Source organism: Mobula birostris, chromosome 8 (assembly GCF_030028105.1).
Source record: "Mobula birostris isolate sMobBir1 chromosome 8, sMobBir1.hap1, whole genome shotgun sequence".
NCBI classification, from domain to species: domain Eukaryota; kingdom Metazoa; phylum Chordata; class Chondrichthyes; order Myliobatiformes; family Myliobatidae; genus Mobula; species Mobula birostris.
In genome coordinates this window covers 41,427,219-41,440,422 of record NC_092377.1, presented here as the reverse complement: position 1 = coordinate 41,440,422, position 13,204 = coordinate 41,427,219, and the positions used below count along the sequence as shown (strand labels likewise).

At 40.4% G+C, this 13,204-nt stretch overlaps 1 protein-coding gene across 5 annotated transcripts in view; it reads right to left on the bottom strand.

Moving 5' to 3' along the window:
- Positions 1-13,204, bottom strand: part of LOC140201255 (transcriptional-regulating factor 1-like) — a 241,606-nt gene that overhangs the window by 16,355 nt on the left and 212,047 nt on the right. For all 5 annotated transcript variants that reach the window (XM_072265045.1, XM_072265044.1, XM_072265048.1 and 2 more), the window contains one exon: positions 5,772-5,885. In XM_072265045.1, coding sequence (XP_072121146.1) covers positions 5,772-5,885 — 114 coding nt within the window. The remainder of the gene's footprint in view (positions 1-5,771; positions 5,886-13,204) is intronic.

Genomic DNA, 13,204 nt, shown 5'->3' with positions numbered 1-13,204 from the left:
TCCCAATGGACAATAAAACCAAGTACACTACCTTACTATTCTTTTTCTTTTCTGCTCTTTTAGCACTACATATTTAATTTATATATATTCCTTTAATTTAAAGTCTTTTTTGTTGTATATTGGCAATTTACTGCTTCCACAAAACATAAAATTTCATGACATACACTAGTGATAGTAAATCTGATTCTGATTCTCGTTATTGATTTCCTCGTGCAGGTAGGTGGCCAGATTTGCAATGACTTACGTTTGCTACCAATTCCAATTCCAATTTTCTTTAAAAGGGCATCTCTATGACTTATGAAGCAGCTTTTGCAAAATTACATGAAATCTGTTGAGTTATTTAAAGTGATGACTACAAATTATAATAATTTTCAGATAGTGGGGCAGTGTGATCCATTTCAAAGCAACCTTTCTATGCTTTTCAGGGCAAATGCATTAAAAGTAAAATGAAAGATTTGAAAAGAGAGCAAACTGAAAAATAACTTACTCATTTTAACCCTATCTTTAAGTCCCAATGGTCTCCAGTAAACTCCTTATAATAAAATAAATTCTCTGTTTGTGCAATAACATTTATACTATCTGTCATTCCACAGGCTCACTCTCTATTGACTCCTTTATCAACTCATCCATCCCCACATATCTCCCTGCAACCGTGACAAGTGCTGCACTTGTCCCTACACCTTCTCCCTCACCACTATTCAAGGCTCTGAACAGTCCTTTACCTATGAGTTTGTTGGGGTCACTTACTGTATCCAGTGCCCCAGTGTGCCTCCTCTACAATGGAGTACTGCTTCATTGAGCACTTTTGCTTTGTCTGCTGCAAAAGGTCAGGTCACTCGGTGGCTGCCCATCTCATTTCGATTTCCCGTTCCCATTCTGACATGTCTATCCATGACTGCCACAATGAGGCCAAATGCAGGTTTGGAGAAGCAACACCTATATTCTGTTTAGGTAGCCTCCAACCTGATGGCATGAACATCAATTTCTAGTAACAACTCTTCTCTGCTTGCCTTCACCTTCCCCCTTTTTTTTGTTTTCCCCCTATTCTAGTGGCCCTTCACCTCTTCTTCCCTGCGCTTATGAATTGCCCATCATCACTCTTCAGTTCTCCATGTCCTTCCCTTTATTCCACTGTCTTCTCCTATCAGGTTCCTTCTTCTTCAGCCCTTTAACTCTTCCACCTTTCACCTCCCAACTTCTCGCACACTCACCCACCTTCCCTCTTATCTGGTCTCAACCATCACATCAGCCAGGTTGTATGCCTCCCCATCTCCCCACCTTCTCTTTTTATTTCTTCCTCTTTGCAGTTCTGATGAAGAATCTCAGCCTGAGACGTCAACTGTTTATTCCTCCTCATAGATGCTGACTAATCTGCTGAGTTCCCCAGAATTCTGTAGGCTGCTCTGGATTTTCAGCATCTGCAGAACGTCTTGAGTTTAAGATACAGTTAAGATAGATATTTAACATTTAACTTATTGCTTGCCATCACTTTACCCTTAAGACTTTTGTGTATCAGGGGAATTAATGGTAATGGGGAAAAGGCAGGTAAGTGGACCTGAGTCCATGGCCAGATCAGCCATGATCTTATTGAATGGTACAGCAGGCTCAAATGCTGCTCCTCCTCCTCCTCGTGTTCTTGTGTAAAACTGGCATTCAAAATTTGAATTTTCCAACATTTATCTCTTTCTCACATTAAATGTACAAAACATTACATGAAAAAACATTAAATGAGAAAAACATAACTAATACAGAAGAAATTTCACAAAGATCATGAAATTTAAATAAAAGTTCACTTCAAAATGTTCCCTTCTTAAAAACAGGAAGAGGTTCTGGGAATGTGATTGTACAGAAACATGACTCATGTTGACTATTTATTGAAATTATTTCTGCAGAAAATCTTAAATCAGCTAGAACGGTTTGGAGAGAATGTTTCCAACTAATGGAGGGAAAAAGTAATGTATTTCTGTGGGAATAAAGTATAACTCAATGAATGGAAATACATATTTGCATGAACATCATTGTAATTCATAGAAATTTGCCTATTTAGATAGTATTCTCTCTTTCACTTGGCCTATTGTTGTTCTAGAAATAACATGAAAGATTATCAATATTCTCAACTGGCATATAATTAATTAAAAGTGAACAGTGTGAAGATCAGTCACCTTGAAACAAATTCCTTGCCTTGAATCCATTTGTTCACAACTTACATGTACAATCATGAGTAAAATAATTTAATCCATCATTTCCAGTTGACATGATGCTCAACAGGAAATTAACATAGGTACTTCTGTACATAATTCATCTTAGCCACCTGACTTTTTAAATCAAATCAGCAGCTGTTATACATCTTACAGTGTCACTAGTGAAACACTGCAGCTTCCTCCTTTACCACACACAATTGATCTTTTGGGTACAACCTGCAATCTTTGTTGGATTTTCACAGAAATACTAGAAACTAATTGTCTAAGATAATTAATTAGATACGAGTTAAAAGCCCTCCCGCCATTCAAAAACCAGTATCAGCCAGCCCCAGTTTTCATTACAAACAAGAGAAAGTCTGCAATCCCAGCCACACACACAAAATGCTGGAGGAACTCTGCAGGCCAGACAGCGTCTATGGAAAAAAGTACAGTCAACGTTTTGGGCCGAGACCCTTCGGCAGGACTGGAGAAAAAAAGATGAGTAGATTTAAAAGGAGGGGGAAAGGGAGAGAAACACAAGGTGATAGGTGAAACTGGGAGGGAGAATGATGAAGTAAAGAGCTGGGAAGTTGATTGGTGAAAGTGATACAGGGCTGGAAAAGGGAAAGTCCGATAGAAGGAAACAGAAGGCCATGGAAGACAGAAAAGGGTGGGGGGGGGGGGGGAAGGAGGAGGAACACCAGAGGAAGGCAATGGGCAGGCTAGGAGATAGGGTGAGAGAGGCAAAAGGGGATGGGGAATGGTGAAAAAGAGGGGTGGGGAAGGGGAGGGTATGACCGGAAGTTTGAGAAATTGATGTTCATGCCATCAGGTTGGAGGCTACCCAGACGAAATATAAGGTGTTGTTCCTCCAACCTGAGTGTGGCCTCATCACGACAGTAGAGGAGGCCATGCATTGACATATCAGAATGGGAATGGAAAGTGGAATTAAAATGGGTGGCCATTGGGAGATCCTGCTTTTTCTGGCAGACGGAGCATAGGTGTTTGGTGAAATGCTCTCCCAATCTACGTTGGGTCTCACCAATATAAAGAAGGCCACAATGAGAGTACTGGACACAGTATATGACCCCAACAGACTCACAGATGAAGCGCTATCTCACCTGGAAGGACTGTTTGGGGCCCTGGATGGTAGTGAGGGAGGTGGTGTAGTGGCAGGTGTAGCACTTGTTCCACTTGCAAGGGTAAGTGCCAGGAGAAAGATCAGTGGGGAGAGACAAATGGACAAGGGAGACATGTAGGGAGCGATCCCTGCGGAAAGCAGTAAGTGGGGAGGGAGGGAAAGATGTGCTTGGTGGTGGGATCCCGTTGGAGATGGTGGAAGTTCCGGAGAATTATGTGCTGGATGCAGAGGCTGGTGGGGTGGTAGGTGAAGTCAAGAGGAACCCTATTCCTGGTAGGGCGGTGGGAGGTTGGGATAAGAGCAGATATGCATGAACTGGAAGAGAAGTGGGATCTGACGGCATGAACATAGATTTCTCGAACTTCCGGTAACGTTCCTCCACTTCACCACGTCCCCTTTTCCCTCTCTCACCTCCCTGTTGCTCCTCCCCTTTTCCTTCTTCCATGGCCTTCTGTTCCCTCCTATTGAATACCCCCTTCTCCAGCCCTGTATCTCTTTCACCAAATGAGTATGCAGCTCTTTACTTCATCCCTCCCCCTCCCAGTTTCACCTGTCACCTTGTGTTTCTCTCTCCCCTCCCCCACCCTTTAAATCTACTCCTCATCTTTTTTTTCTCCAGTTCTGCCGAAGGGTCTCGGCCTGAAATGTCAACTGTACTTTTTTCCATAGATGCTGCCCGGCCTGCTGAGTTCCTCCAGCATTTTGTGTGTGTTGCCAGTTTTCATTACTCAGGATATCCAAATGTGCACAAATGGACCAGCACTAACTAGGGCCCTTTTAGAATAATACACATCATAGATACTTTCTGCTGGCTCTGCATCACTGGAAATCTGGAACCTCACTGTGATCTGAGTCCACCTGTGGCACAGATCTTAATCGAGGCAGATTACTGTATGGAGGGATTGAGGGGGGTGGAATTCCCTACTTGCACAGCAGCCTTTCATGTTGCTGGTCTGTGCAGTTGTCAGAGTGTGATGTGCCACTTCATCAATCAGGCTATACAGTGGAACAACTAAAAACCACAATGACAAATCCAGACATTGTATTTCCTGTTCCTCTACAGCTGTATGCTGCTCAGAAACATGAACATTAGTTGGCTTCAAAGCTGTTCCAAATTGCTATTTAAATTTAAACTAAATTTAGGTCATTGCTTAGAGTAACAAAAAAAAATCAACAGCACATATACCGAGTCAATTTAGAGCAGAAACAGCCATTTCCTGAAATGGATGAAGGTTACGGATTTTGTGAATGAGTATTTCTCATTACGTTGTCATGGATTTTCCACAAACCCAACAGCTCCCAGATCAGACTCCCTCTTGTCTGACTTCTGAACAAGTATGCTTTCCTGGCTCCTGGACTCCCCTCCCTACATTCACTGCTAGCTCCAAGCTGGAGTTATGTTCTGTGGTTGACTCCTAAATGGAATTTGACATTTGCCCAGTTGCACTGCCAGATTCCTTCCGGGAATCCTCACCAAAACATTGTATTGGTCTTCCCTCCTTATGATTTGTTTGTAATTCTTATCTTATTGACTTCACTAGTTTCTGTTTCCACATGGTGATTATTCAACTTTATAATTATTCCACAGTTACATCTCCCAAACACTTGTGATTTGCCACTTTTTTCTCCTTCAGTCATTTAATCTTTTTTTATCACCCTATTGAACATCCTCCATTCTGTCTAGACCTTCTCTACCACCAGCTCCCTTTACTATTTCTTAAAACTTGTTTATCTTTAGTATCTCCAGTTCTGATAGAAATTTAGTGACTTGAAACGTCAACTCCTTTCTCCCTCCACAGTTGTTATTTCCATCAGTTTGATTCATGGCAAGCCAGTAGTTTTATGGTATTAGATTTTCTCTCATTGATGTCAGATTAATTCATTGACTGAATTTAAATTTCTTAGCTGTTGTGCTGGGAATTTTAGATGAATAGAAAGTTCAGCTGATTTTAGTAACTAGTTAAGAGTTATTGAATTTCCTCGCTGAAAAGATCAAATGAACAAGAATGCCTATTAACCAATTCTTATCATTAAAATATTAACGTGAATTAGAAGTGCCACTCCCTCATATACCAATTCACAAACCAACAGGATCAGATTGCTCTTTGAAACAGCATTAATATCTGAAGGACTGTCAATGCTCAGAAGACCAACAGACTAGACATTTTCATTCAGATAAACAGAAACTGCTCTGTGGCCTGATGCTGCCAAGCCTGCTGCTCTCTTTCCCAGCATTGTCTATTGACGTATTAGATTTCCACCATTAGGAATTTATGATTTTCGTACATATTCAGTACTCTGGCTATACATCAACCACATTTCAACTGTTGCTTCGTGTTCAGCAGCTAATTATGAAATGTCCAGTTTGAAAATGTGCTGTTTTTCAATTAGTTTTAAAGCCATGTAAGATGATCCACCATTATCTTCTTCACACCATGTTAATGACTTACCATTCCCTCAGCTTCCATTTCTGCAAGGCGTGTTCGGTGTTTTCGACCTAATCGCAAGAGCTTTTTCCAAGTGTAGTAGTATTCCACACACTGTGCCACTGTCTTTGTCTTTATCTGTAGTAAGGTGACAAAGTTATAGGAGCTGCATTATAATAAGCCATCAAATATTTATTGAGAACAGAAATTAGACATTAAAATAAAATTCTTTATTATTTAAGGAACAAGTTACAAGTCCACATTGCACTTAAGGTGGCATGGTAGCGTAGTGGTTTAGCACAACACTTTACAGTAAAATCCACCAGGTTTCAATTCCTGCCTGGAAGGAGTTTGTGCAGTCTCCACGTGGGTTTCCTCCGGGTGCTCAGGTTTCCTCCCACAATCCAAAGGTGTACCAGCTGGTAGGTATATTGATCATTGTAAAATATCCCATGATTAGGCTAGCATTAAGTTGGGGGATTGCTGGGTGGCATGGCTTGAAGGACCAGAAGGGACTACTCCATACTGCATCTCAATAAATAAGTACTCTGAAACAAAAGTTGAAATTTGCACTACTTGAAGAGTAGAGTAGGAAAATCATCTTATATTCTGGAATCTATATTTGTTCTCCAAATCATCAAGCTATGCAGCTATTTTTTAAAATGTAGTTGCATGATAAACCAACATAATTTATTTTGATAAAAGCATGCAATAATTGTTGTTACTACTTTCTCTAACTTTCACTGCAAACTCCAATTACTGATTTAAATCAAGTAAGTTGTTCGGCTTGCTGCATATAGGTTCACACAAAATCAGCTACAGATATCTGCCAAGATACCACTTCAGCATCACTTTCAGCAGTCCTTCAATATCCTTTGATTTCTACAACATTCAAAAATCTATCAATCTCTGTCTTGAATAAATTTAACTTAGCCTCCACACATCCCTTGGGGAGAAACTTCCAAAGATTCACTAGGCTCATCATCTTTGTCCTGAATGGCCCATCCTTCAGGTAAGACAGTGACCACCAGGTTTTAGATACTCAAGTCAGAAAAAACATGATCAGGTTGAGTGAAACTGGACTTTTCTCCCTGGAGCGACAGAGCATGAGAGGTGACCTGATAGAGGTGTATAAGATGATGAGAGGCCATTGATCGTGTGGATAGCCAAAGGCTTTTTCCCCAGGGCTGAAACGGCTAACACAAGGGGGCATAGTTTTAAGGTGCTGGGAAGTAGGTACAAGGGGGATGTCAGAGGTAAGTTTTTCACACTGACAGTGGTGGGTGCTTGTAATGCACTGCCAGAGACCATGGAAAAGGCCATGGTAGGGTCTTCTAAGAGATTCTTAGATACACGGAGCTCTGAAAAATAGAGGGCTATGCAGTAGGGAAATTATAGCCAGTTTCATGGTCGGCACAACATTGGGGGCTGAAGGGCCTGTAATATGCTGTAGATTTCAACGTTCAATTTTCAATGATTCTAGATTGATTAGTGTCATTTCCTGTATACAAGTGTAAAGAAGAACAAAGTAATTTTTATTCCGAATTCGAAGCAGCACAAAAAAATTCATAAAGAACACAATAATTATAAAAACCCATATAAATACATAAGATAGCTTATAAAAATAGATTGATTCTACGTCCACAAAGTCACATTAGGTTGCACATAAGATGACTGACATAATATAGTGGTGGAGTTATTGAGTGGAGGTGTTGATCAGCCTTACTGCTTGGGGAATGTAACTGCTTTGAGTCTAATGTTCCTGGTGTGGATGCTACATAGCCTCCTCCCTGATGGGAGTTGTAGACAGACAACCCATGACCAGAGTGGTGGGATCTTTCATGATCTTACTGCTCCTCTTCTGTATGTATGTACTGACACCTTTCTGTATGTATGTTCTTCATGGTGGGTAGGTTAGCGCCGGTGATGTGTTGGGCTGTTTTGACTTCCCACTGTAAACATTTCTGTCCACTGCCATGCAGTTTCCATACCAAGAAGTGATATAGCTTGTCAAAATGCTCTCTTCTGCACATCTGTAGAATGACTTGAGTGTGAATGTGCAAAGTCCAGTTCTCTTCAACCTCCTCAGAAAGTAGAGGTGTTGATGAAATTTCTTGACCGTGTAGGATGTGTTTTGGGACAGTGAGAGGTCATGCAAGATATGCACTTCTAGGAATCTGAATACTACTTTCAGCTTCCACTGCTGAGTTACTGATGTAAAGGGGGTTGAGTGGTGTGAGTTCTCCTGAATTTGAGAACCATCTTCATTGTCTTGATAATATTAAGGAAGATGTTATTTTCCTGGCACCAGGCTTTGAGCTCCTCTACCTCCTCTCTGTAGGTCATCTCATTGTTGTTGGTGGTGAGCCCCACATTGTCAGTGCTTGATTGTGCAATCACCTGTGAGCAGAGTGCACACCAACAGGCTGAGCACACAGCCCTGGGGTACTTGTCTTGAGAATGATCAGGAGGGAGGTGCAGCTGTGCATCCTGACTATCTAAGATCTGTTCAATAGGAAGTCTAACACATAGTGATGTATAAATACCTAACACATAGTGATGCATCGACCCAGGAGGAGGAGTTTGTTCACCAAGATCTGTGGGATAATAGTACTGAATCCAGATGCTATGGCATTTGCCATGCAGGAGTTCTGCCAGCAAGCGTATTGATGAGTGTCCAATGGGGCAGGAATGGTGTTTTTGACGTGCCATTATCAGCTGTTCAAATCACTTCATGATGATGGTGTCAGTGGCAGTAGTTGTTTAGTTCTGTGCGCCTAACCCATCAATCCCCAGAAGAATGAAATCAGCTCTCATTTTGCTAAATTCATGACAGTTCAGGCCCTATCAACTTAATTTCCACTCATAAGGCAATATCCCTCTTTTCTTAAATAAGGAGCAAATTTCCAACATATGCAACAATGCTACATTCAATAAATTTCTGGAAAGGGACAACTTGCACATCCAGTATCTCCATAAATACCTTTTCCAGAAACTTGGAATGCAAATCATTAGGTGCTGGACATTTTGTCAGCCTTCAGTCCCATTAATTTCTCAAATATTCCCTCTGCTAATCATAACTTCTTTCAGTTCTCCATTCACTTGGTTCTCTACTATTTCCAGCAGGTTTTCTACATTGTGTGAAAAGCAAAATATTTGTTTTAATATCATAATTCCTTCACCCTGCGATATTATTTTTCCTGCCCCAGTTTGTATGGGACCCACATAAGATTTTAACAAGGTATTGCTTTTTCATTATCCATTTGTATTGAGGCTTCTTGCTAGATCATCCAGGTATTCTAATTTCCCTTTCCTCCTCCATTTCTTCAACCCCATTTTCTTAACACCTCAAATTCTACTAATCGTCATGCTTATGATAATGTTAAATATTTATTCCTTTGATCTTGTACTATCTTTAACTTCACTTGTTAGTCTTAGTAGGCCACTTTTCCTGTTGGACTTTTGTGCTTTAAAAGTGATATGTGTTTTGCTGTGGACTGTATAAACATTAAATGTTAGTCATTAACCATCTTCCCTTCCTGTTTAAGATGGCACTATCGAAGACGTACAACAGCTTACTTTGGTTCGAAAGCAAAGGAATTTGATTAACATTATTAATAATACTTTTTTTTGAAATAAATTGTGATAAACTATCACCATAAACAATGAGGAGGCGACTGAGGGCAAAGCGAACTCTTTCGCTGTGGGCACGGGGGGGGGGCAGGTTGGTCTTAGTTTTTTAATTGGTTCTTTTGGGTTCCTTGCTTTGCGATTGCCTGCTCAGCAAACAAATCTCAAGGATGCATAATTTAAACATTCGTTGAAAATAAACGCACTTAGAGTCTTTTAATGAAGTATCTCATTGTACCATAATTCATCCCTTTGTATAATTTAGTTGAGATTTAAATCCGAAATTTTAGAGCCTTTAACTCACACTTGAACCTTCTCACTGCACAATGCACAAACAATAAGAAATGTATTGGAATTGGAATATCATTGTCACACGTACTGAGACGCAGTGAAAGGCTTGTCTTGCATACTGTTCATACAGATCAAATCATTACACACTGTAATTAAGGTAGTACTACTGTATGTGAAACAATAACACACTGCAGAATAAAGTGCAACAGCTACAGAGAAAATGCCAGAGCAGGGAGACAACAAGATGAAAGATCATAATGAGATTGATTGCTAGGACAAAATAACCTGTCCTTTTGTTCCTCAATACACTGGGAAAAACACTAGCAAAGTAATATCTTATGCATTCCATGAAATCAAACTCTACATTTATTATTAAGTCACTTTGGTAAGCTACTGCACTGCAGTTTGTAGAGAAGAAATAGGGTTTCTATTTTAAGTATCACAACCATCGACAAACAGACAATGAGTGGAGTGGAATACACTGCTGAAAATAAGTGGGAGAAATGACATTATAATCAGAGTTCTGGTGGGTGCTGGAAGTTACGTGGTGTAGAATTTTGATGGTAACCACTAAGTACAATACTACATAGTGCCTGCACTCGAACACCCGTGTGTACTCTGACTGTTCCAGTGCACTGATGAGAAAGTAGATCAAGTCTCTGATGAGTGTGGAATTTAGGTGACCTCCCCAATGGAGGAATAGGAATCAGCAGTGGGATACATCAGAAATAAGCAAACTAAAGTGATTCTGAGATCAGGAACCTGAGAGCAATCATGATCTCCACGGGCAAAGTTGTCAATTATACGTGCGAGTCAGTAATGAAGCCTGCAAAAAGACACAGATCTTAGTGAAATCAAAGGCCAGTTTGAGCATTGGTCCTTTAAGTAGCAAAAATCCAGTAGAAATTAGGTTAGTAAAGCATGTTTGTTATCTGAGTAAATACAAACTGCTGCTCTAAAACAAGCAAGATTGAAAATCACATTGCATTCACATTTTGACCATGCTTGCATCATTCAGAGAAGTTCTAAACGGGAAGGGAAAAAGTGACTCCTTGTTAAACTACCCACACTACTAAAATGTTATACTTATCTACTAATCTTTAAACTAAACAATTCTTTTTCAATTTCGTATTTACAGTTGTTGTTCTTAAATTATCACACTCCCTCAAAGCAGAGATATTTCCTTTGTTCTCCTTTGTTTAGACCTCAAGTTAAAAACAAGTGCATTTAATTTTTTAGAACCTCAAAAAGATGATTTACTGCAGAAATCCTAGAGGACTGAGTTTCTCTAAGATACTTAAGTCAGACTTAAGTAAAACTTAGGCCGGTAGGGTCCCCAAGCTAAAATAACTGGAACCTGGTCCACACCATTACACCAGCAAAAAAATGAACGCATGATGCATGAGTGTTGATTTTCTTATCCGTGTCAGTTATGTTTCAAAAGACTGGAGACTTGGGTATTCAAATTATAAAGGTCTATCAGGTAAAGTTGCTCAAGTTGAATTAGGACTCTTCTTTCCGCTATTGGTCAGCTAACTCAAATAAAGCTAGGAGTTAAAACTGGGACCTCATAGTCTGGGTAATGCAAAGATCTTCTACTTCACCACTGAGGATTTACAAATGAGCTTTTTTCCTGCTGCACCAATACGCTGTGCCAGGTAATATATGAATGCTAATTTGTTTCTCATACAGACAGTTTCTGTTTGTGGCTGACAATCAGATAGAGTCAAACTTCCCTTTCAGGAAAGCAGGAAGGACAAAAAGCTGATTGCCATGTTATCTGAAGATGGTTTCATACCTCCTAATGGCCAGCTACACAGTGGCTTAAGCAAAACCTTGACAGCAGGTTGCCTACCAGTCTTAGCAATGTTAGCCTAAAAGGGAATGGGAAAAGAACTACTGACTTAACTGCAACAGAGAGACTGATTTGTATCTTAAATTTGAAATATTGAAGTGATCAAAATCTTTATTTAACAAAAAAAATCAGCAGAAAATTTCTGTCTGAAGCGCAAGTTTGAAGGCAATTGATGTAAATTATTAGGTCTGGGTTTAATCCATGAAAGGATTAAATAAGGATGAGGGAAAAACATATTCCTGAGTGAGCCACACTTACAAACAATAATTTAAGACCATAAGGTATAGGAGCAGAGGTAGACCATTTGGCTCATCGAGTCTGCTCTGCCATTCAATCATGGGCTGATCCAATTCTTCCAGTCATCCCCACTCCCCTGACTTCTCCCCAATACTCTCTGATGCCCTGGCTAATCAAGAACCTATCTATCTCTGCCTTAAAAACACCAAATGACTTGGCCTCCACAGCCCCTCATGGCAACAAATTCCACAGATTTACCACCCTCTGACTAAAGTAATTTCTCCGCATCTCTGTTCTAAATGGACGTCCTTCAATCCTGAAGTCGTGCCCTCTTGTCCTAGAATCCCCTACCATGAGAAATAACTTTGCCATATCTAATCTGTTCAGGCCTTTTAACATTTGGAATGTTTCTATGAGATCCCCCCTCATTCTCCTGAATTCCAGGGATTACAGCCCAAGAGCTGCCAGACATTCCTCATACGGTAACCCATTCATTCCTGGAATCATTCTCGTGAATCTTTTCTGAACCCTCTCCAATGTCAGTATATCCTTTCTAAAGTAAGGAGCCCAAAACTGCACACAATACTCCAAGTGTGGTCTCACGAGTGTCTTATAGAGCCTCAAAATCACGTCCTTGCTCTTATGTTCTATACTTCTAGAAATGAATGCCAGCATTGCATTTGCCTTCTTCACCACCGACTCAACCTGGAGGTTAACCTTTAAGGGTATCCTGCATAAGGACTCCCAAGGCCCTTTGCATTTCTGCATTTTGAATTTGCTCCCTGTCTAAATAATAGTCTGCCCGTTTATTTCTTCCACCAAAGATGTTTCATCACAGACATTTACAGCTGTTTCATCTGTATTTTAACAGCCTCCATTTTCTGTGTGAAATGCTTTTACAGATGCTTACCGCTTGATCCAACAAAGGCTCAGGTCACATTCTTTACACAGATTGAGTTCCCCCTTTCCGAAATGCTTGGGGCTGCAAGTGTTTTAGAAATTTTCAGATTTTGGAATTTCCAGATAAATGGATTGATACTTTATAGATCCCAAAGAAATTACAGTGTCACAGTTGCATTACAAGTGCAGAAATATAAAAATATTAGAAAAGTAGCAAAATAATAAGTAACCTCAAACTGTCTAACGGGGGGGGAGGGGGGGGGGGGTCATCACTTCCCTGGCTAAAGCCAAATAGCCGAGGGTAAGAATGACCTCATTTAGTACTCTTTGGAACAGCGCAGTTGTCTTAGTCTATTACTAAACGTGTTCCTCTGTTCAGCCAAAGTGGCATGCAGAGGGTGAGAAACATTGTCCAGAAGTGCCAGGATTTTCTGTGGGGTCCTTTGCTCTACCACAGCCTCCAGTGTGTCCAGTCTGACTTCTATAACAGAACCAGCCTTTCTAATCAGTTTATTGAGCCTGTTGGCATCATCCGTGTCGATGC